Source organism: Toxorhynchites rutilus, chromosome 3 (genome assembly GCF_029784135.1).
Source record: "Toxorhynchites rutilus septentrionalis strain SRP chromosome 3, ASM2978413v1, whole genome shotgun sequence".
Taxonomy (NCBI): Eukaryota; Metazoa; Arthropoda; class Insecta; order Diptera; family Culicidae; genus Toxorhynchites; species Toxorhynchites rutilus.
Window position 1 is genome coordinate 35,381,099 of NC_073746.1, and position 26,630 is coordinate 35,407,728.

Genomic DNA, 26,630 nt, shown 5'->3' on the forward strand with positions numbered 1-26,630 from the left:
TCACCTTATTCTAATGTTAGCAAGAAGGGATTTGATTTCTCGTGAAGGATAAGGAAAAGGAGAATATAAGGATATAAGGACAATCAGACACGAAGATCGATAACTTTTAGGAAGACATATATTTGGGACATGTAATCAAGGCCTAACCGAGCCAACACATCTCTCACCGGCACATTGGGCTGCCTTCCTCTAGCCCTAAGAGAGTTTTCTAAATTCGATCTGGCAACAAGGTACTCCTCGCACGACCAAACAACGTGTACGATGTCGTGGTAACCTTGGCCACAAGCACAGATATTGCCATCGGCATGATTAAAACGAAAGAGTAGCGCGTCTAACGAACAGTGATTGGACATGAGTCGAGAGAAGGTGCGAATAAAGTCCCTACAAACTGATAACTGATTCAAAATAGATAAACATACTATACTTCTTTTGAATGTCTATGCGTATGCGACTAAAACACCCATTTACTCCAGGTACATATCTTCAACAAGATACACTTATTCAATTACAGGCAAACCTTTTTTTTGGGCGGGGGATAGGAGCCGGATAACTCAAATCCACGCCGTTCATCGTTCGATTTCCTTTTGTTTCCCTGCTTTGTGATTGGACAGTTTGCCTTTTGGATTGTGCGTGGCTGTGTTGTGCTTTTAGTTGCATGTCGAAACTTGTTGCTATTAGAAGTCATGCCATACGCAACTTAGAGCATTTGACGGAACGATGGATATGATTTGAGAAGTGCTTTTTCGCACTAAAATACAGAAAAACCATCGAAAAATGCTTTTATTCACTCATTTCTCTCTTCAGCATACGATGAAGCATTTTTTCCTCAATGTAAATTTCGGACGTTTTGTCGAGCTCTGAACAAATAAAACAAATAATCACATTTGCCCAAATGTAACAAATATCCGAATGTCATTCACCCGAATGTAACAAATATCCGAATGCAACATTTACCCGAATGCGACAAATACCCCACTGCGACATTTACCCGTATGCAACGTTTACCCGAATAAAACAAAAAAAAATCCGAGAAATCAGGTTATGAGTTTTGTCGAATTTCCTCATAATAAATAAGATTTAACAAAAGCAACAAAAGCAACAAAACAAAATAAAAAAATAATGAGAGTAATTTAAAATTATGCGGGAGACTTCGCTGATTCATTTTTTAAAAATAGTGTAGGCACAATTAACATGCCGTCTTTTTCGACGGCGCTTTCATGATGAACGAAGATAGTTTCGTCACAACCGCGATAAAATGTTCAGAATCGCTGTACAATCATAACTGAGTTGATTTCCGTGTGGATTTTCCCCAGGTTTTGATGTCTTTGTTAAGGAAACACAAAAATTCCAGCGATCGTAGAGGAGATAAGTCTAAAACGCGCTTGCCGGGCAATTTGATCCGCCTGATTTTCTCGTAAACCAGCAAGAAAAGAAATCCTAGTCAATGATAGAATCCTACCATGCAAGTTTTACATTTGTAACATGCTTTTAAAAAATTTGAAAAAACATTTTCTTTGGAAGCGATTTTCGATGTAATTTTCTGCATCGTTTCATTAAGGTTTTTGTTGCTTGCAACCAATTCAGAGGCGATAACAGTAGGTCATATTTATTGAGTCGAGTTCCCAGTGGATATATCAGATGAAGAAACGGTAAGAAAGGATTCATTTCCTTCTCAATAAGATATTTTCCGTATCAGCTTACCATCGGGCAGTACGGCATACCCTCGATCGGGGCAATTTGCTCGCTTTCGGCCGGATAACATTTTCACGAGAGAAATAGCTTGTATGTGAGGGATGCCAGATGATTTTTTCAAATATCTCTGCATGACACGAATAAATGTCTACAAATATAACCTTAATGAACAAAAATGAGCAAACCATCACGATATTTCTAAATCTTGTTCGACAAACAATTGTTTTCGCATATTTTGAAATGACTTTTAAATATCTTCAAAACGAAAACATGTCTTCACAACTGGCATCTTTATTATGTTCTCTTCTTCTTTGTTTTAAAGAGGCTTTAAACTTTCCAGTTCATTCGCCTCTAGAAGTACAGTGACTCAAATCCGTAATCGTACACCACCATGCAGATCTCTTCCCATCTTTTGAAAGTCGAAAACAAGCTTTCGGAACATTCTATTTTGATAAAATTATAGTGTCATATGAGGGTTAAAGGTTTGCTATCTGTTTTCAGAATAATGGTTTTTATTTCTCTAAAAATGGCGAATGTATGTGCTAATGTATGAAAATTGACTCAAACTCATAATCGTACGCTGGTTGAAATCTATACCCGATTTCGAAGACGTTGGCCAATTTCATTATTATTATGGTATCTCTTGTTCAATGCAACTATCGTTAGCTGTCTTTAGCCTTATCTACGAGTTTTTTACTGCATTCATAAAGTATATTTATCAATTTTTTCATTAAATGGTTTTTAAAATTGTTATTTTTAGAAATTTAATGGTTTCTGAATTTCCTACACAAATAACTTCCTTAGTTTTTTACTGGGATACATGTCGGAAGATTGTGGAGGAATATTAATAACTTTTGAGCAGTGCTTGGAAATATCTGTATCACATCAATCTTTTCAGCCGAATTTCCGGCCACATTCGATCATTATACCATTGCATTCGGGATACCGAAAATGAACCAACGCCAAACCTCACAATCACAGCAAGCCACTCACAGTTGATTCATCCAGTTTTTTTTCATTCTGTTTTTCGTTCTGTTCTGCGTTCACGGAATGTGAGCAAAACAAAATATCCCTAGTTTTGTCATTCATTGACATTAACATACCAGTTCATTCACTATCAGCATCGTTCTCGGACACTGACGAAACGGAGAAATTCGTTGAGGAAGATAAGAAAGTACAGAATGCTCATAATAGTGACAATAAATTAAATTGTTCAAGCATGCAAGGTTTCCGTCTCAGTTAAATTGCTTTCATTTTACATAGTGAATATGCAGTTCCAAATCCACTTGTCAGAAATGCTTCAAAAGAAGAATTCCGATGTAAAAAATACCGTCTTGACTCAAATTTCAAACATTTAATTCTTTTTAAATTCTGAACACACGAACATAAAATGGTGGTGTCCAAGACACGACCGCAATGGGAATATTTCGAGCTTCCTTTTGCAAACGGATCAAACTATGCTATAGGATTAGCGGATGAAATTGCCAACATCCAGCTTTGGCTGACACAGTTTGCATTCGCTGCTTGGATCGATTCTGCAGAATGCCCCCTCGCCGTCCAAGCCTAAGCAATCCTTAGCTGTGAGTGTGCATGCAGATCTTGCTCTTTTGTTGGCATTTCCGCTTGCGCCACCGATTTGCGTTGCCCTTTCGGAGTAACTTCAAAAACAACTGAATAAGCAAGGCACTGACTCAATGAGAAAATCACACACATATCGGGATACTGAAAATGAACAGTCACAACATTCCTGACAATTCAATGGCAATGAATAAATGTGAATGAATTCTCATGACTCGAGCTTTGAGGAAAGCTCAGAGAGCACAGAATGAATATGAATGAACACAGTTGTAAATTTGTTTGCCGTCGAATGAATGACAGTAGCATCGACAAGCAAAATAAACGCGTTACACTGATAAAAATATATTTTCAATGTTGCTTAACAAGCTCAATATTTCCAAGCTCTGCTTTTGAGTAATTGTAATGTAACCATGTGCGAACTTCATGTCTTGATCTCTGGGTCATTGTCTTGGCAAAACTTGAATCCTCAATTCTATCCCATTATATTGACACTTTGCTTCATATTTTCCTTTAGGACGATCGAGTAAACATTCTGACCCAATATACCATCGATGAAAACCAAATTCCTCATACATGCCCCCTCATATGATCCCTTCACCATCACCATGTTTAAACATTGCTTTTAGATTTTTTTACGTTTAATTCGTCGTTAGCTTCCTCCATACGAAACGATAACCATCGGAGTCAAAAATATCAAATTAGGACCCATCTATGGGAATAACATCTTATCAGAAAGACATTGATGTGTTTCATGCTGTTTGGAATCATCAAATTGGAGTTACTGATATTTTTTTACTGAGAAACGGTTTGTCACTCTGTGCTCGGGCATTCAAGCTGCCCTTCCTAGGCACATTACAAACTTTTTGTTTGCTCAATTTGTTTTTTATCGATGGTGTAATGGATCAGAATGTTTACTTGAACATCCTAAAAGTGTAGAACTCAAGACATATGAAGTTCGCACATGGTTACATTACAATTACTCAAAAGTTATTGATATTCCTCCACAATCTTCCGGTTATCTGTGTAGGAAATTTAGAAACTATTAAATTTCTAATTTCTGTGTAGGAAATTTAGAAACTATTAAATTTCTAAAAATAACGATTTTAAAAACCACTTAATGAAAAAAATTGATAAATATACCTTCTGAATACACCAAAAAACTCGTAGATAAGGCTAAAGACAGCTAAAGATAGTTGCAATGAACAAGGGATACCATAATAATGCTGAGAATCGAAATCGAGTAGAGATTTCAACCAGCGTACGATTATGAGTTTGAGTCATTTTTCATACATTCAACATTCAAAAGAAGGGAAGCATGGTGGAGTCCGATTACGGATTTGAGTCACTGTATATGATGTGCTCAGAGAATGTAGCAATAAAAGAACGCGGACTGGAGAATCAATGCACGAATACTTTGCTAGTGAGCATGAAGTGAATAGGTTGATGGAATCTCTCATTCATACAAGCTGTTTCTCTTTATAGTCTCTAAGAGAAACAACTTATGAGCATACTATACTTCTGCTGGGCCATTTAACACCGTATGTTTGGAAAATATAAAATTTGAGCGCCTTATAAAATAAAATTTGTAGCCCTATTGTTATTCAGTATCTAAAATACAGAACGATTACAGATGATTGAGGGTTAACTAATCTACGTACTGACGTAGTTGTTACCTTAAGTTTTAAAAGCATGGTCGAGATAAATCCGTTTTCGCTTAGGGGTTGCGTATTACTAATACTAAGCGTGAATGCATTTATCTCGACCGTGCTTGATGTATAAGCGAAGTGTGTAATACTATTACACACTTCTCCTATACATCAACCACTGCGCAATCATAACTGAGTGGATTTCCGAATAAACACTCGTTTATGTACAGATTTGTGTAATTTTAATAGTCTGTTTTGGAAGCAATTTTAAAGCTTGTTTCAAGTTTTTGGAGCAATAAGTAACAAGCATATCACGCGTGGACATTTTATCTTGCGAATGAAGTGTTTATCATACCATTTCGTCTAGTTGTTTAGGAGGTATTAACGCTCAAAATCTTGTTGCTCCGGCGTAACGCTCTCGTTTTCGAAACATCGAACATACACTCCGTATAGAGATGAAAGACGTAGACCTACGTCAAAACTGCAATACAAACCAACCGTACTACAAAATAATAAAAAGTATAGTATAACATTATAATAATATGGTTACAATTTTATTATTTTCCTACATATCCCATAGTTACACTTGAATGCCAATTCTATCGAATTCCTTTCAAAAATCTTGTTCAATTTGATCGAAGAAAATGTCATCCATATCTGGGTGACGGGGCGACGACGAAGGAGATTATTCCAAGAGTCATGAGGAGGCAATTGTGGTGGGTCGTTTTTCGAGTCAAAAGCAAGAAAACGTTCAATTTTCGCGGGTTACGTATATGAGATTCTCGAGTTTTTATGACGTTGGTGTGCAGGCAGAATAACTGTCGAAAATTAACTGATTCAGAATTCAGAATGGGCGAAGCTGTCAGCATAAATGAAAGACATTAATTTTAATATAACGCCACAAAAAATCAAAAATCCAATATACGTAACCCGCTGAAATTGAAAAGTCGCGATACTTTTTAAACAGACTTCGTATGTAGAATATATTTAATATCAAACTTAGATAAACCGTTTCTAAATGATGGCATGGAATAAACATTCATTCAATTAAAATGTCGAAGTATTTTTTTAATAGGCCTAATTAGTTCATCAAACGAGACATGCTTATAAATCTAATGATTATTACATGAAGTGATATACCGCGAAACTGATGAAAGCAAAACAATTATTCTCTCTCCCCCCAGCCAACGGAGCCACGAGCATCTCGTCGAGTGGAATCCTACTTACCAGTCTCGCCACGCTACTGATCGCCATGGCAATCTCCTCCGCGTCGAGCTGTGTCAGCACGAAAACCCAACAACAGCAGCGGCAGTCCTTCAGCAAGGAGCTCTCCCTGAGGTAACTAGCAGAGCCCGCTGCCTCTCTTTCATTGCCGCCGCATCGCTGCTGCTGCTGCTGCTAGCATGTAATCCAGTTTAAGACGAAGGAAAACCAAATTTTAACGTTAAATGATATTTAATGTGGAAAGATATACTACTTGAGTTAAGGTGAACACAAAGCAAAAATGAACGCAGGTGGTGAAATTTGAAATTTGTGTGAATGTGAAACATTCCATGGAATGGAATGTGCGAATGGGCGAGAGAGAGAGCGTGTATTGTCACTTCCTTACGAAACAGTTCTTTTTTAGATAATTAAGTTGCATGGAAATCTGAGAACAAGATAAGATGTGCGATGTAAAAATGGAAAAAATAGCAGGTGGTTAAGTGGTGAAAAATAGTATTATCCGAGAATGTTTCCTCTTTTTAATTTATTCACAATAACAGGACGAAACAACTTCTTGTTTGAAATACGAGTAAATCTTTGGGTTCCGAAGAATTGCAACCAACCGAGAGCACTATTTCTAGGGTGAAAGAGCTGTCAAATGAATCCATCACCGAGTTAACATCTTAATTTTTTTCACGCTCGACCGAAATAGAATAATTACTCTACGCGTTTATTCACTTACAGTTATTCACACCCACGCTCACTTTGTAAATAAATCCGAATTATGCTTCATTCTTTGAATTTTGAAGCGAAGCTTTGGAAAAGGCATCCCTTCTCCAATTATCACAAAGAAACCCACTGATTTCCACCGCTGACCTGTAGCCGTCGGAAAAAAAAACTGAATCCGGAAATTGGAAAATTAAATTCGACATCATGCTGTCGATAGCTGTTACCGATGGAATATCGAAAATAATGCTGTTATTTAAATCCCCCTCGAATCGAACCATGAAAACCACCACTAACAATCGCACAATACAATGAACCCCATGTTCGCGTTGAGTAATGGCCCCCCGACACGGTCCCGATGCGATGGACTGACGAACGAGGGGCTGCTATGCCGTTGTATACGTATCCTTTTATTCCCGAACGCCGCAAACGACCGCCATCGTGGGTTGAATGGCAAGCATGGAAATCAGATCGGCAACATTTTTACACCCAATCAGGATATCAGAACTCGATGGTAGGATTGCTACGAGGAACGGGTGGATCCAAAAAAGAAAGGGGGACTCAAAATACGCCAATCTGTTTTCCATATTCAACGGCGGCATGTTCTTCTCGAGTCCCCGGTGGCAACATGGCGGAAGCTAGCGTCGTGTGCTATAAAACAGATCCGACGGAATGTTGTTTTGATTGCAGGGGCCGAAAAAGAGCGCTCCTGGCGATCCTAATTGGAGCAACACGCCTATCTGGCTTTCCGATTCGTGTTAACACAATCTCTCTTATTAGCCTAATTTAGGCCAGCAATTCGGGTTTAATTACATGGAATATTAATGGCGCAGCTTAATTCGTTAACATCAGGCATTAAATCCACGCTGAAGAGATGCTAAACATCCCGATATGAAATATTAAAATCGAACAAGATTCCGCTGTGATTAAATCCAATCCGATGGCGCATGATTTGGAGGAGGGGCTGCTGCGCACAGCTTCAACACCGCATATTTCATTCATATCAAACATACGAAATCATATCAGTAACATTCGTCATTTGATTAAATCCACAGCGGTGAAAAGTGCTAATTTTAAAAGCTCAATGAAACCGACAGAACACATTAATTGTGGTATCGATTCCAAACCCTTCCCTCCATTCACGTCACCGCAACACCATTTTCGTGCCCTGCGGCGAAAATCAAACACCATTTTGATAACCCCACACACACACACTTCCCACATCATTTGTCATTTGCCCGCAAAGCGCCTAATGCACCGTTTATGTTCTCAATCATCCGCGGTTTTAATGTTTATTTAAGCGACCATTTTATGGATTTAATGAATCAATTAGTTCTCAGCCATCGGTTTATCGAACGAACACACGAACCGGAAGGAAGAAGGTACGCGAGGTGGTCGGCAGAAACTGAATAATTATGAATGTGATTAAATTCCATGAATATGAATGTACATTTCGAGAAACAAAACAAAGAAAAAAATGTTCATATCACATAGCAAACAACCGGAAAACCGCATATTTAAGGCTTAATTCCCCCCGGAGGGGGGTGAAACATGAAACCATATAAAAAGCACTTCAAAATGACAGACCCTCCTTACCGTCCTTGAGTTTTGAGATAAACACAGACAGACAGACAGGCAAGCACGTATGCCACATATCGATAAGAAAACTTTTCATATCAAAGTATGGGAGTTCAATTAAAATTTTATCAGCAGACGTGACTAACATAATATTGTGGGAATGTGAGCGAATGTAGCGTAGGTGTAAGATAATTCTACTTCTTCACGACAGAATTTGAAATTAAAATGAAAAAAAACAACAGGAAACAAAAAAACAAACAGCACGAAATTAAATACGCAACAAAAGCTACATTTTTCAACGTTTTCAACTTCTGTATGTGTGTGTGTGTGTGTGTGTGCGTCTCCACTGTCAGAATCGAAGGATGGGCGGGCAAAAGTTTTGAAAGGAAATTAAGAGGGAAAAAATGGAGAGCATCCCGTATCAATTTAGTGGTATAAAAACGGGGGCGTTGAAATGGGAAAGACTAACCTGACAGACAAGAGTGCCATGAAACAGAATCAAAATATAAGGAGAAAAACAAACAAAGTTAAATCAATTGTGAGATAAACAAATGTGAAGAAATCCTCTCCAAGTGGAATTTCATTCACTAGAACCTTGATGGGAAGACGTGGAGAAGTAGTTCTCTGAAAGTAAGTTTTAGTTAAACAATGAACGAATGAGAATGATGATGAAAAAACAGAGATAAAATGATTCATTACCATGAAATAAAAAATAATGATGGATAAAGTGTCTACCCGCCTTTCACTCTTCTCATCCGAAAGAATTGGTTGATTCTAAAACAAAACTATCCGAAAACATTCAGTTTAAAATGTCAACCAGCTCTCCGTTTATGCCTCACTTGATTTGAGACAGAAAACATTCACAGATCATCTTCGCAAAGTTCATTATCGATTTGAACGGAAAAATACTGTCTCGAATCCGCTATTCTCGGAGATTTTTGCATTCTCTCATTTGCCTCTCGGAATGACGTTAGATGGTGAAAGAATCAAATTGGAAACTTTTGCTTGAGCCAGCGAGCGTCTCTGTAAAATCATTCGTTTTTCACTCAAATAGCAATCATTGAAGCCTCGTTGAAATCGAGTTGTTTCCTGTGCACTATTGCAATGACATTTTTTTTTTGTTTCTAGTATTAAACGATCTAAGCCAACGCAAAAGACCATATTGACGCAAGTTATTGGTGAGCGGGAAGGTAAATTCATGTGCACTTGAATGCTGACAAGGAAAAGAGTACAAGGGAAAATGAAATCATACATACACGCAGATTGAGTCTATTTTGACTCACTCGTTATTTTGTTTCGTGCGATCCTTCCAAAAGAGTATTAATTCATTGAATGTTGTTTTCCGCTCTTTGTTTTGTTATATTCACTCTCAGTCCCGAATGAAGATGGTCGGAGAGTTAAAAATGATGCATCGTGCAATCTCACGATTGCTTGCTGCATTCTCTTCACCATGATTATTCCAAGCAGATACAAGAGTGATTTATATAATTAGGTGTGGAGAAATGAGCTGTTCAGGTATGAACATCGCTCACTTCAAGGTTTATATATCATATGTCCTCATGTTCAATGCAATGACAACATTTTGAGTGAATTTACAAAAAGGTTTATATGCTCAGAAAATATGACCCAAATGGTAAATGCACACAAAAAAAGTCATCATTTGGGCATAGCTCTACATACATCTTTCAGTAGGGGAACCGCGGGTAATACGGACAGTAGGGGTAATATGGACAGGTGGTTGATTTGTATAGTTACAATGTGAACTTCAGATTTCTGTTAATGAGAACACCTTCTACATGTTATTCTATAATATTTAAGCCACCCAATGGCAATGAATACTGATCAATAGTGGAAAATGGAAACAAAAACCGAAAATCATGCATGACTTCGCGTGTGGATGTAATTTTAGCTGCTTCGATATTAAGCATTTTGAGTGGTTCAATATCAAAATTTAATTCGCTGATGGTTATATTTCGGTTTGTGAATTAACATAGAAGCGATATTAGGTTTGTACGGAAAAGTAATTTCATTTTTGGGTGAAAAATTTAAATTATTGAAAAAATTGTACTGGTGGGGTAAAACGGACAGTTGCCAGTGGGAGTGAGATGGACTGTGAAAAATCTGTTTAATCTGTTCTTAAGGAATGCCCTGCGTCAACAAATGGAAATCAAATCACCAAATGTGGACTGTTTAGAAACTGACTGGTACCAAAAGCAAAATAGTTGAAGAGATGAGTCAGCCTACGGCTGAAAAACTCTATAATAAAGAATGAACAAAAAATAGTTGAAGGTCTATTCGTTTACACTGCTGAAAAGATGATATCACTTCTAGATGGATTAATTCGAATTTTTCATCATTCGATATCATTCATGATGAGACCAGACCAGACCATGACCAGACCATGGTTGAATAAAATTATTTCTCTCGCGATCGATAAACCTCTACGCTTCATATATTACAAACCTTTCCATATTACCCGCCTCGAAAAAAAAGTTGTACTTTTCGGTCTGTTTTATTCTCAGTAAAAAACATTGAAAAACACTTTTTCGTAAAATATGTGGCCAATTAGGTAGAGAAACAGTATATTGAATTACAAGAAACTGCATCAAAGTTTTGGGAAACATGAGTTTCCAATGATATAATTGAAGGTCTTCTTAACATGTTCGTTTTACCCCCACCTCCCCTATAGTGTATAGACATTTTGCAATCATTTGCAATACAATAACAGAAGTCGGATAATAAAACGGAAGAAAAACGCTATGATGCACGGCAAGCGTCAGACAGATCTACTACACAAGTGGATCGTGCGGCTGGTAATACGTCACTAAAAATAATATAAGTGTTATTATAGATATTTATAGTTAGTTTTCTGGCCACAAGAAATATGTAATATTTCCTTAGTTTTACTTACACAAGTAATTTATTAGGTCGATTACCGATGCCGATTGGCCTAATATGGACGCGTCTTAACATATACAGACCAAAATATATTTTTAATTCAGTTTTACAAAAAGAATGATAATTCGTGTTGACTCACGATTTTAGTGTAGGAATTCTATGAATAGTATAATTTCTAGGGATCTTATCTTTGCCCACGTTTTAGGTTAACTGTAAATATAGTTAAGGTTGTAGTTGTATAAGTTTTATGGCCCTATTTTAAGTATTTAAGTGCATCTACCTTCTTATAGTCCGTAAGCTTGTAAATAGTATAAGAATAAAGGGTTAGTCACATCAAATTGCATCACGGAAAAAACGCTGTAGAAATTTAATTTTTAGGAACTATATCTTCAGCTTTCGCTTTAAAATCAGATAAGAGTGTATAGATCACGTTGGCCATGCTTCACTGTCAATTTTTCGTAAATTTGGAAAAATGTCGTCGAACGAAAAATAGCGTCGTGAATTAATCCTGTGCACTCATTTCGAGAATCCGGAGTTGTCACATCGGGACATCGGTAAGATGCTGGGAATCGTCCAATCCACGGTCAGCAGAGTACTAAAACGATACTTCGAGAACCTAACCATCGACCGGAAGGTGAAGAACGGCAAAAATGGATGCTCCGTCAGTGAAAAAGATCACAAGCCTTATGGACGGGGTAAAGAGGAAGGTACGAGCATACGGGCTTGGGCTCGAAGTATGAAAAATGGAAAATGCCAAAAGTTTTTTTTTTTATTAAATCGTTTATTTTTACAGGCTCAGTTACATAAGTTTAAAGGAGCCAAACTCCTATCTGTATAGTTACAAGTATACATAAACATTTTTTATTAATTCTAATGTTAATGAGGTAGAGAACCGATTACTCGCGGCTTGCTCGAGTTTAGAAGGGTGACATTTTGTTTCAGGAAAAGGATGGGATATAAGGATATGTTGACAATGTTCACACTCACATTCGCACTCACATTCATCATACTCAATTCTTAAGCCTATCTTATATCTAACATGTATTTACATTTCACCTTATTCTATTGTTAGTAAGAAGGGATTTGATTTCTCGCGAAGGAAAAGGAAAAGGAGAATATAAGGATATAAGGACAATCACACACGAAGATCGATAGCTTTTAGGAAGACATATATTTGGGACATGTAATCAAGGTCTAACCGAGCCAACACATCTCTCACCGGCACATTGGGCTGCCTTCCTCTAGCCCGAAGAGAGTTTTCTAAATTCGATCTGGCAACAAGATACTCCTCGCACGACCAAACAACGTGTTCGATGTCGTGGTAACCTTGGCCACAAGCACAGATATTGCCATCGGCAAGATTAAAACGAAAGAGTAGCGCGTCTAACGAACAGTGATTGGACATGAGTCGAGAGAAGGTGCGAATAAAGTCCCGACTTAAGTCCAGACTTTTGAACCATGGTTTGAGGCTAACCTTAGGGATAATCGAGTGAAGCCACCGACCCAATTCATCTTCGTTCCACTTACGTTGCCAGTTAGCGATGGTATTTTTACGGACTGAAGAATAAAATTCATTGAAAGCGATTTGACGCTGATAAATATCGCCTTCAATTGCACCTACCTTTGCCAATGAGTCAGCCCTCTCGTTACCCGGAATTGAGCAATGTGAAGGGACCCAGACAAAGGTAATGACATAACAGCGTCTGGATAAAGCACTCAAAATTTCTCGTATTCTCTCAAGGAAGTACGGCGAGTGCTTTTCCGGCCTCACTGAACGGATAGCTTCGACAGAGCTAAGACTATCCGTTACAATGTAATAGTGTTCAACAGGTCGTGAGGCGACGCTGTCCAGCGCCCAATGTATTGCTGCCAATTCAGCAATATACACAGAGCAAGGATTCTGAAGACTGTGGGAGGTGCTAAAAATTTCGTTGAACACTCCAAATCCTGTGGACTCATAGAGGACCCATCAGTAAAGTACATATTATCGCAATTGATACGCCCATACTTTGCATTGAAGATCGTAGGAACGATCCCCGATCGATGATAATCTGGAATTCCATGGATTTTCTCCTTCATGAACAGATCAAAATGTACAGAGGAATTGATGTAGTCAGGAAAACAAACACGGTTGGGAATATACGAAGAAGGATCAACCTGCATGGAGATGAATTCATGATATGAGCTCATGAATCCTGAATGAAAATTTAGCTCGATAAGCTGCTCAAAATTTCCGATCACCGATGGGTTCATAACCTTACACCGGATGAGGAACCGAAGAGATAATAAATTGAAGCGATCTTTTAGTGGGATTACGCCTGCCAAAACCTCGAGACTCATGGTATGCGTTGAGGGCATACATCCCAACGCAATACGGAGACAAAGATACTGAATTCGCTCGAGTTTAATGAGGTGTGTTTTGGCAGCTGATTGAAAACAGAAACTGCCATACTCCATCACTGAGAGAATAGTTGTTCGATACAACATTATAAGATCTTCGGGATGGGCTCCCCACCAGGTGCCGGTAATTGTACGGAGAAAGTTTATTCTTTGTTGACATTTTTTACTCAGATACCTAATATGGGCCCCCCAAGTACATTTGGAGTCGAACCAGACCCCAAGATACTTGAATGACATAGCATGAGTGATCGGTTTACCCAAAAGTTGAAGCTTTGGTTTTGCTGGTCTATGCTTCCTAGAAAAAACCACCATCTCTGTTTTCTCCGTGGAGAATTCGATCCCTAGCCCAATGGCCCAGGTTGAAAAATTGTTCAAAGTATCTTGTAAGGGTCCTTGCAGGTCGGATTCGTTTGATCCTACGACAGACACCACTCCGTCATCTGCAAGTTGTCTTAGGCTGCAATTTTGTGTAAGACAATTGTCGATGTCGCTTACATAGAAGTTGTACAAAAGGGGGCTTAAACATGAGCCCTGGGGGAGGCCCATGTAAGAGACCCGACTTACTGCCGAATCTCCGTGAGAAAAGTTCAAATGTTTCTCACAAAGCAAGTTATATAACATATTATTCAATAGAGGCGGCAGACCCCGAGAGTGTAATTTGTCTGACAAAACCTCTATTGAAACAGAATCAAAGGCCCCCTTTATGTCCAAGAATACTGAAGTCATTTGTTTTTTTTCGGCGTAAGCCATTTGAATTTCTGAAGAAAGCAACGCAAGACAATCATTCGTCCCCTTGCCCCTGCGGAACCCATATTGTGTATCTGAGAGAAGGCCATTCGTTTCAACCCAACGATCAAGGCGAAACAAGATCATTTTCTCCAACAATTTCCGTATACAAGACAGCAATGCTATTGGGCGGTACGAATTGAAGTCGGACGCGGGTTTTCCGGGTTTTTGAATAGCTATAATTCGCACTTGTCTCCAATCATCTGGAACAATATTATGCTCCAGAAACCGATTGAATAAATTCAACAAGCGATGTTTCACCACATCAGGGAGGTTTTTTAACAAGTTGAACTTAATTCTATCCGTTCCTGGAGCCGAATTGTTACAAGAAAGGAGAGCAAGAGAGAATTCTACCATCGAAAACTCGGACTCGAACAATTTTTTGTACGGGAACGGAATCGGGGCAAAACTTCCGTGCAAAATTAAAAATCCATCGATGTGAATATTCTTCGCTTTCATTAGATGAAGAGCGATTTCTCATGTTTCGAGCCACTTTCCATAATTTTTTCATTGACGTTTCTCGTGACAAACCTCCCACGAAATTTCGCCAATAAGCACGTTTTTTCCCTTTGATCAAGTTTTTAAATTGATTTTCAAGGTCCAAATACGTTTGAAAATTCTCAATGGTTCCACGTTTCCGAAAAGCTTTAAATGCGTTCGATTTATCCTGATAAAGCTTGGAACATTGGCTATCCCACCATGGATTGGGAGGCCTTTGACGAAAAGTGGAGCCTGGGATGGGTTTCGTTTGAGCGCGAACCGCGCTGTCATATATCAAACGAGAAAGGAAGTTATACTCCTCCAATGGAGACAAACCATCTCTGGAATTGATGGCTAGAGCAATTGCGTCCTCATATTTTTTCCAGTCAATGTGTCTTGTGAGGTCATATGCCATATAGATTCAGAAGAATTCGACCCAATGGTGATGGAAATTTTGATTGGCAAGTGATCACTACCGTTGGGGTCCTGGATTACATTCCACTTGCAATCTAACGATAGTGAATTCGAGCAAAGCGAGAGGTCAAGAGCACTTGGTTTAGCAGGAGGTTTAGGTACACGTGTTCTTTCCCCAGTATTCAAAACGGTCATATTGAAGCTGTTACAAAGGTCATATATCATCGATGAACGATTGTCGTCGTACTGTCCCCCCCAGGCAGTTCCGTGAGAGTTGAAGTCTCCCAAGATCAATCGTGGCTCAGGAAGGAGTGAGCACATGTCAACAAGTTGCTTGCGGCTAACCGCAGCTCTCGGAAGCCAATACAAGTTGACAATACAAAGGTCTTTGCCTCTGATGTTTGCATGACAAGCAACAGCTTCGATCCCCCCAATAGGTGGAAGGTCAATTCGAAAAAATGAGTGGCACTTATTGATCCCCAATAGCACCCCTCCGTATCTGTCAACACGGTCCAAGCGTATAATATTAAAATCGTGGAAAGAGATATCATCTCGCGAAGAAAGCCAAGTTTCGGACAGAGCAAAAACGTCACAATTGAAGTTATGAATTAAAAATTTGAATGTATCCAATTTAGGGATAAGACTACGACAATTCCACTGTAAAACAGTGATATCTCCGACCTCTCTATTTGAATTAGACATCAAGAGAGATAATCATTGCAAGGAGGGGCCATGTTTGCATCAATTGTTGCAAAATTGTCTTTAATACTGGAAGCATTGAAATGACAATGGTTCTGATGGAGTCGGAAACATTAAAACACTTGAAGATTTGGTCCAAAAGGTCAGACAACTTTATAAATCCCGATTGGGGAGTTGAGCTGGACGGAAAAATAGGGACATTTGGGGTTTTTGATGTCCCCTCGAGTGCTGGGTCGTTCGAAGGTGAACTATTCCCACGGAAGCCAGGAGGAACCTGATTTTGCTTGTCCGCTGCACTCGATTTTTTAGGCATGCTAACAGGAGGTATAACCGGAGGGGCTTGTCCTTGAACTTTGGGAGTGGTCACATTTTTGCGCCGGGGATTCCCTTGGAAAATGAACGGTGTGCCCCCGTTAGCTGTGTCCGCTTCCATTTCGTCAACGGGCAACGTGGCGAAGACATTTTGTGTGATGATTGGTTGTTGTTGTTGGGCCAGTGGAGAAGCGCCCTTTAAAATATCCGCAAAAGTGCGTTTCGAGCGTTCCTTCAAAGAGCGCTTCTGTTTCTCCCAGCGACTCTTGTAAGTTTCACAAACTGAGAGCTCGTGTGGGGATCCCCCACAATATGGACATTTATGCTCAGTCGCACTGCAGGATTTCCCCTCATGTTGCTCTCCGCAAGTGGCACAGCGCTCCTTGTTGGCACAATAATCTGAAGTGTGACCAACTGACTTGCATTTTTGGCAAGTCATGGGCTTTGGCACGAAGAGTCGCACAGGCAGTCTTAATTTGCCCACCATGACGTAGTCAGGGAGAGCGGAACCAGCAAAAGTTACTCGAAACGAGTCTGACGGCGTGAATTTAATTTTTCCCTTTTCTTGGGATACTTTCCCTAGTTGGCGGCTGTCCAAAATTTTAACGCCCACCAACGGGAGTCTTTTAAATTTACCAACTCCTTCCTTTATCATTTCACACGTCAGACCCGTTTCAGTTATCACCCCCGAGATTTCTACGTCATGGGACGGCACGTAGACACGATACTCTAGGGAGAATCTCTCGTCGATCACAACTGCATTTGCGTGTTTGCGATCACTCACGACAACACGCAGTTTGTTCGGTCTAACCTTAGAGATTTCGACCACGGAGGAATAATATCTTGCCAGATCTTTCGAAACCTGAATGACATTGATGGATTTTCCGTTCGGTTTGGGCCGGAAAAAAACAACCCATGGGCCAGCTCCAGGTGAATCTTCTGGATAGACCTTGACACGAGGAGAGGAAGCAACTGAGGGGGAGGTCGAGGTCGATTGTTGAGCGGGAGCGGGATCAGTAGGGCTGGGAAGCAAGTTCGGGAGTTGAGCGGAAACGGGAGCGGGAGAATGAGGGGGTGAAGAGGAAAGGTTTGCAAATTTTCTTGAGGGAGGCTTGTTGAGGTGAGTTAACTCTTCCTGTGAAGAGACATCTTCTGAGGGGGGAACGCGTTTAAGCGACTTCCCAGCACCCGTAGCTGGGGAGGGGGAGACAGTGGATTCGATATCCATGTCAACGCTTTCTTCCCCTTCTGCCATTTAAAATGGCAGATGTACACTTTCTTATAATTTTTGCAATTTTTTTAATAATTAACCTTAACCTAATAACCTTAACCTATTAATTTCAGTATACTTATTATGCTAACCAGTGCGGATTATTTAAAACGGTGCTGCGTGCTGATCGTTCGGTACAGCTGAACCCGTGTATCGCACCACGCGGTGATGATGTCGAAGACGGTGCTACGGCGATAACACACCAGCACAGCGCTCGCGTGCAGGGTTTCTTCCTCTCGCTTGTTGTGTCTGCTTCAATTAATTCACAGGGAATCCCGTTAGTGTCCAACACTCACTTCACCAGCCACGAAAATAACGGTATCACTTCAACGATGGACGATAACGATATAAAACCGTCCGGCGGCTTCGAGCTTAGGAAGACGAATGATGCCAAAAGTGGTTTAATAGTTTTTATTTTACTGTCTAAAATTTTCAAAAGGATCGGTCTACTGGGCGAATTTCTACAGCGTTTTTTCCGTGATGCAATTTGATGTGACACACCCTTTATTCTAGGTAGTTTAACAATTTCCAATTTAGATCAATTTGAACGCACGCACTGTTCTCTTTGGTAAGTCAGATCAGCTAATAAATTAGTCAAATGCGGTGATGACCAATCGTTCTCCACCGATTTGACATTTCCCCTATTCGCTTGTCGCCCATGACAGTTTCGTTGGGTCAGGCCTGCTGGAGAGTGTGTCGACGGCGTCGCGAGAAGTGTTGTCGTCACACATAAGGAGTTTTCAAACACATATTACTCAAAATCGTTATTGCGACATATGTTGTATACACTCTGTCCAACTTCTATAAGACCACCATGATTATATTTCGTTGCAACACAAACAGTTAAAATTTCAACAAGATACATTCATACATTGTTGAATGCTTAGAATAAAGGATATTTAACGTCAATTTCGTTCAAAAGAGTTGTTTGTTTATTTATTGTGCTTAAATATGATAATTTCAGCTGTCCAGTTTCTATAAGACCATTTCAAAATTCATAAGAATTATCAATTAAAAACTCAAAACGATCGGCTGATTTACATGTCAATAATTGGCAATCTTGACATTTCGGCTAAAAACCTGGAAAATTCGTGTTGAAGATTAAGATTTTCAACAGGATTCAAGTCTGGAGAGCGAGCCGGTCCACAGTCCACAAAATTAAGTTTTTGGTCCTTAATCTATTGCTTAACTTCCTTGCTGATATGAATATGATATGATATGTGAATTTTTCGTGACTATATCCACGCAAAAACGGTAGGAGAGAGGATTTCAGAACATATATGTAATTCTTGAATGATGTGAAAGCTATCTTGAGCTTTCCGGTTGCACAGATATCCCGCCCAAACCATGCACGCCTCCACTAAAATTCCTGGTTGAAAAGTACTGTTCTTTCTTCCGTAAATCACACCAGTACCCGTTGAGACCTGATGGACCTACCAAATTGAACTTTTTTTCGTCAATGAAGATAACCTACACATTGAAGAACTTTACGTTATAGTATATAGCAAAATGTATTTACGTGGAGCTCTCTCCCTCTTATCGTATCCTTGAGGATTCGTCAAATAATTGAGCAAAACTTGATGGGATCGTCCAATCAAACGTGAAATTTCTCTGATACCAACATTTTTTTGGTGAAATGCAAAGATTTGTCTTTCTTTTCTCTCCGTGAGCACTTTTCCCTTTGGCATTTTCCAGATTGATTGATCAAAACAATTAAAACAACGGAAAAAAGTAACTGGTCTTATAGAAACTTGACACTTGGTTTGCCAATCTTTGGTTTGCACTCAGCGCTTACACACACACACATATGAAAATCATACAGTGTATGGTAGTCACCAATATGAATATACTAGAATATAATTGCGCGCATTGTTTGTTTACAATGGCACAAAGTATCCAGATCATCACCGGGTATTATAGAAGCTGGACAGAGTATATCATTAGACAGGAAATTTATCCAGCAATTTTTTGCTTGAAACACGAACAGAAAATATAGTTAAAAAGTTAAACAATTTGACAATTAAAATGGGTGTGTTTTTTCGATTGAACTAACCACTCGCTTTCCTCCCTGACGCAACGAGCAATTTTTTGCCTACATTCGGGTGTTAGTTCACATTGTTATTCGATGCGTATTATGAATTATTCTCCATTTGCCGGTAATAGGTATTTATCAGTCGTTGTATTGTATGTTGTCCAACCAATTCGTGCTCAATTCACGTTTTTATTGTGTAGGTCTTGCTACTAACAATTTATGTTATGTTGGCCCAGGATATCATTATATCGAAATTTTGTTTGTAATGTAAAAAATGAAATTAAAGAATTTAACTGCCTCACGCATTTCAGATTATGATAGCCTGTGTAGTCGCGAACTTCATGTATGTATGTCTTACTTAGAAGCCCGCTTCACTTCCTCGAATGCACTTGTTCATTCTCCTTTCCCTTTCCAATACAAAAGCAGAACTCAGCCCCCAATGAGATCAGTTCACTACAGCAGCTACACAAACTTTCCAAGGCCATAGGATACTTAGTTAAAAAAAATGTTATCTGAAGATAATTTTATATTATAATGATAAATTTAGTGGGAAACTAATCTCGTATCCAGATGTCGACACCGTACCATTGTCATCGCGGATACGTTTCATTCCGTTTCCACCGTGAAGTGTATTCGAAGTGTATTCGAGAATCAGGCCCTTAATATACATCACCTGGCTATAAAGTCGTTACAACCCCCTACAAACGATGTTCCGGACGACGTGGCAACAAAGATAATGCCATTTTTATCTATAATATATTTCTTTAGTCATAGATTTATTTGACTTGGGTTTATATTTATGCAGATTTTGATTATTTAGGTCCTGATTCTCGAATACACTACGAATACACTTCACGGTGGAAATTGTATGAAACGCATTCGCGATGACAACGGTACGGTGTCGACATCTGGATGCGAGATTAGTTTCCCACTAAATTTATCATTATAAAATCAAATTATTTTCAGATTAAATTTTTGTATGAGATTATTATATCACACGAAGAAAACAAAGTTTTCCACTCACATTGAATACCAGTTTGATACGAAGAGGTTAATTTTCATTAATGATTTTTTATTTGAAAAGTACTCATTCTGCCTGAAAACTCATCATTATCTTCGACACTTCACTAACTCGTAAAACGTAGTTCAATGGCGTGCCGTTTATTTCGTTTCCACCGTGAAGTGTATTCGAGAATCAGGCCCTTAGACTTGTGTTTAAAAATGGTAAATGAAGCATAATTGAGTAAAAAGAAGAAAAGGGTAACAATGGGCCTGATTCTCGAATACACTACGAATACACTTCACGGTGGAAACGGAGGGCTTGATTCTCGAATACACTACGAATACACTTCACGGTGGAAACGGTATGAAACGCATTCGCGATGACAACGGTACGGTGTCGACATCTGGATGCGAGATTAGTTTCTCACTAAATTTATCATTATAATATCAAATTATCTTCAGATTAAATTTTTGTATGAGATTATTATATCACATGACGAAAACAAAGTTTTTCACTCACATTGAGTACCAGTTTGATACGAAGAAGTTAATTTTCAGTAATGATTTTTTATTCGAAAAGTGCTCATTCTGCCTGAAAACTCATCATTATCTTCGACACTTCACTAACTCGTAAAACGTAGTTCAATGGCGTGCCGTTTATTTCGTTTCCACCGTGAAGTGTATTCGAGAATCAGGCCCGGAATGACGCTTTCGCGATGACAACTGTACGGTGCCGACATCTGGATACGAGACTAGTTCCCCACTAAACTTGTCATTATAATATCAAATTATCTTCAGATGAAATTTTTGTATGAGATTATTATATCACATGAAGAAAACAAAGTTTTCCACTCACATTGAATACCAGTTTGATTCGAAGAAGTTAATTTTCATTAATGATTTTTTATTTGAAAAGTACTCATTCTGCCTGAAAACTCATCATTATCTTCGACACTTCACTAACTCGTAAAACGTAGTTCAATGGCGTGCCGTTTATTTCGTTTCCACCGTGAAGTGTATTCGAGAATCAGGCCCTTAGACTTGTGTTTAAAAATGGTAAATGATGCATAATTGAATAAACAGAAGAAAAGGGTAACAATGGGCCTGATTCTCGAATACACTACGAATACACTTCACGGTGGAAACGGTATGAAACGCATTCGCGATGACAACGGTACGGTGTCGACATCTGGATGCGAGATTAGTTTCTCACTAAATTTATCATTATAATATCAAATTATCTTCAGATGAAATTTTTGTATGAGATTATTATATCACATGAAGAAAACAAAGTTTTCCACTCACATTGAATACCAGTTTGATTCGAAGAAGTTAATTTTCATTAATGATTTTTTATTCGAAAAGTGCTCATTCTGCCTGAAAACTCATTATTATCTTCGACACTTCACTAACTCGTAAAACGTAGTTCAATGGCGTGCCGTTTATTCCGTTTCCACCGTGAAGTGTATTCGAGAATCAAGTCCAATGGCAATCAAAAATTCGAGTAAAACCTTCTGTCAACGAGTCTTCGTCTTCATCTTTTGCTCATGATAATGGTAAATCTAACCAGCTAACCAGCGAGGGTTATCGTCCCTCGTCCAGCAACAAAAACTTAAACTAATGTTACACGGCGTAGCACGGGGATTCTGAGTGTTGCCAAAATTGGACAGGATACTGACGAAATGGCAGCGTTCTATGTGACTCCGTTCACTCCAGATCAAAAAGAGGATGACGTAAAGCAACATATTCTTGATATTGCAAATGTGGACTCATCGTTGGTAAAATTCGCGAAACTAGTTCCTCGTGGGAAAAGCCTGGCGGACCTGTCCTTTGTTTCTTTCAAAGTGTCCGTCAGCAAATCTGTATCCAACGTGGTCAGCGATCAATGGTACTGGCCAGAAGGAGTTACCGTTCGAGCTTTTGATCAAAACCAAAAACACGACGCAGCTTCTACTCGTCCGAAACTGTCATAGAGGTGGCAGAAATCGAACAGCCGACATTCAGCATTGAGGACAACCCGGGATGCACACTAACAGGCTCTATGGACTGCCCTTATCCTCTCGACACAGTCGAGCCTTATTTCATCGGTTCCTGCCGCAGTCGTCCCGGCCCTGTGTTCGATATTGGAGATAGGGCAGTCCAGCCTGTTCCGTCAGGCATGTATAATTTTATTTCGACCAGATCTACCCCTGATTCGCTGTTTGGTTTCAGCGATACACCGTTCAATCGGCAACACTCTTCAACTAGTCATACGATTTATCACGAGCTATTGTCAATCCGAGTCAGCACCGCGCGCATCAATGATGTTCATCGAGAACCGGGACGTACCGCCGTTTGCACTATGGAAACCCCTGATCCCCCCACCACAGTCGTGCCACTGCTTCCAGCAGTCATCAACCGTCCCGGTCCTGTGTGCGGGAGTGGTGAAGGGGTATTCAAAACCTCTAATCCAGGCGAGTATGAACATCGTAATGTTTCTTCCCACGTTGGTGCTGGTCTAAATGCCAGCGTATCAGGCACTCGAGTTGCAGACGAATGTAGCGACACGCACCACTCAAACCTGCTCGTGTATTACCAGAACGTCGACGGATTGAATTCTCATGCACAAGACTACTTACTAGCTACATCTGACTGCTCATATGACATTATCGGTTTGTGTGAGACAAAGCTTGACGACAGAACTCTCTCTTGTCAAATCTTTGACCTGGGATATGAAGTTTTCCGCTGCGATCGCTCTCCTTTCAACAGTCGCAAATCTACTGGAGGAGGCGTCCTCTTGGCAGTACGGTGCAATCTCAATGCTCGCGTCATCGATAATCCTGCGTGGCGTACGGTGGAACAAGTTTGGGTTGAAATACGTTTGAGCAACCGTACGCTCTTCATTTGTGCTGTCTATTTTCCTCCGGACCGCACATGCGACTTCGATTTAATAGCCGATCATATCAAATCTGTCGAGTTCATCAGGGAATTGGCTTCCCCAGTTGACGATTTGGTTATTCTCGGTGACTTCAATCTCCCCGGCTTATGTTGGCGGAATTTATCACTTGGGTTCTTGCTCGTCGACGCTTCATGCTCCCGCATCCCTTCTACCACTGCTGCTCTTTTAGACTGCTATAGTACTGCTACATTACGGCAAATTAATGGCGTTCTCAACGAGAATAATCGATTGCTGGATTTGTGTTTCGTTAGCTCGATGAACCCAGCTTCCTACGTACTGCCATCCGCTGACCCTCTGGTGAATCACGCTCGTCACCATCCTCCTTTGATGATGGCATTTGGTAAGACCGAAATAATTATGGAGAACGTTCCTGCAAGTGTCAGATACAATTTTAGCAAAGCTGACTATGCTATTATCACTGCCGCTCTTGACGAAATAAGTTGGAGTGATATTTTAGCCGTTGACAGTGCAGTAAAGACGCTTTCTCATGTTTTGGCCTATGTAATCGATCGACACGTTCCAAAGAGGTTGGACAGAGCGACAAACAAGAAGCCTTGGATGACACCAGAGCTGCGCCGAATAAAAACTCTGAAACGAGCAGTGTTGAGGTGGTACTCCAAGTATCGCACTCCCTTTCTGCGAATCCATTTCAATCACATTAACCATGTTTATCAAGAAACGATTCAACGTAGCTTCAGGAGTTACCAACAAAACCTACAAAGAAACTTCAAGCGGAACCCTAAGTCGTTCTGGAAGTATATAAGGAGTCAACGCAAAGAAGACGGACTACCGACTACCATGTCATTCGGCACCGAAACAAGCTCGGAAAATGACGATATTTGCAGGATGTTCGCTAATAAATTTTCAAGTGTGTTCGTCGATCGTGCACTGCCAGCTGAGCAAGTTGCTGCAGCCATCACAAATATTCCTACTCTCGAGTCTTCGTTGAGCCGGTTCGACATTAGCGCTGAACAGATCATGGCAGCTGTTTCGCGAATGAAAACGTCCATTAATCCGGGTCCAGACGGAATACCATCGCTCTTCCTGAAAAAAAATGCATCTTCAGTTTGTTGACACCGCTGCAACACGTCTTCCAGCTTTCTCTAGCAACTGGTCGTTTTCCAAAGCTATGGAAGACCGCCACGATATTCCACAAAAAAGGCGATAAGCGGAATATTGATAACTACAGAGCGATTTCAAGCCTTTGCGCTATGTCAAAACTGTTTGAATTGATTGTTATGGATCCAGTGTTCTCGTTTTTCAAGCACTATATTAGCAGTTGGATACATTCGCTTCTTGGTGTTCTGTCAATTGTATGTCAATCAACCCTTCCAAGTGTACGACGGTTACCTTCGGTAGGAAGAAGGAGCTAATTATGCACAATTATACCATATCTGATGTCAAAATTGAACGGAGAACGGAGATTAAAGATCTTGGTGTGGTTCTAGATTCAAAATTGGAACACGTTTCACACATCGTTGGAAAGGCATCAAGAAATTTGGGTTTCATCTTTAGAGTCTCCAAAAGTTTCACCGATGTCTACTGTCTCAAATCGTTGTATTGCGCTCTGGTTCGTCCAACCCTGGAGCAAGGATGGAAAACAAGGGAGCATGATGTGATTCACGATTAATCGCAAACTGCACAGATCGCAATCTGTGCAAACTGCGACTAACTATTAATCCTCACCCATCATAACCAAATGATTTTCCCTTGGTAACTCTGAGTTGACCAAAGCATTGCTAGACTGAAACTAGTTCGAATAATTGAGTTATTCTCCTTCCTCGTTTTGTTTTCAACTCCTAACAAGACTTTGCTCCATGGGAATGAGTGTCTCTATGACGTACGATTCTCGCTCTCTCGTCCGGGCGTTCAATTTTTCTTTCCGAGCGCGTTTACTTCGATGAAACTGGGTAAAATAAAAAATGCGCTACAGCAGATAGGACGACTTTAATGTTTCATGTTTCACAGAGGATTTCTCAGATGGTGTTTAAATTAATCAAGAGACTACAAACAATAATCCCCCTCAAATCACTAATTTTATGAGTTAATGTAAATGCGTTATTGGCCAAGGCTATTACGACATCGAACACGTGGTCTTGCGAGATATATTTTTCCGCCTGCCCAAATACAGACCACTTTTTTCGGGGCCGAGTAAACTGGTGTCTAGAAATGACCTTGATTACCTTGCATTAATCAAAAAACATAAATTAGCGCAAATATGTCAACATGTGTTTTTTTGTTTAAGCACGTAAATATTTGCTCATAATTTTTTTGGATTGTGGCACTCTACATAATTTGTATGCAGATAGACTATCCACAGTTTGTGGGGGGATGGAATACTCATACAACTCAAATGGATAATGATTATCTGCTATCACAAAACTGAGAATTTTTTTGACGTTTTGTTTTACTATTGATTCATTCAAAAAAAAAGCTTTATTTTTAAATGTTTTCTTATCCTGAGACTGGCTCACCATATTGCACTGCTACTAAAACCGTAGGCTAACTTCAAGGATATTTTTTATTCATTTTCGGCGAATAATCAATAGAGTGCCGTGTTATGAAACATCAGAATAATAGCAAAAACAATATTACGATCATAAGGTGTAGGACAGGTTATTCCAGACGACATTGGAATATATTCCATCTGACCATCTTTAGAAAGGTTAATGACCTTCAAAGGATATATTTATCTTGGGCACATTGAATTGATGTTCATGACTTCCAGTCGGACGTTTATTCGCTCTGATAGTAATTGTGTGGTCCTCACAAAGCATATATTCCAATGCCGTCAGTTCACTGAAATTATTCGCATACCGTTTGATGATAAGGTAGGATGTTGATAATCATTTGCTGCGATACCTATTGTTCCAACAGTATTCATTCGACAATATGAAGACTGAATACCTAAAATTAACCAGATTCAACCATGCAAATCTGCGGTCAAAGCAGTATGTGCACTTGAGAGATGCAACA

At 39.6% G+C, this 26,630-nt stretch overlaps 1 protein-coding gene across 1 annotated transcript in view; it reads left to right on the forward strand.

Moving 5' to 3' along the window:
- LOC129777250 (uncharacterized) overlaps window positions 1-9,149 on the forward strand; it is a 40,058-nt gene extending 30,909 nt beyond the window's left edge. Inside the window, exon 6 of the mRNA XM_055783419.1 lies at window positions 6,101-9,149. Coding sequence (XP_055639394.1) covers window positions 6,101-6,258 — 158 coding nt within the window. The 3' untranslated portion in view covers window positions 6,259-9,149. The remainder of the gene's footprint in view (window positions 1-6,100) is intronic.
- Window positions 9,150-26,630: the final 17,481 nt, after the last annotated feature.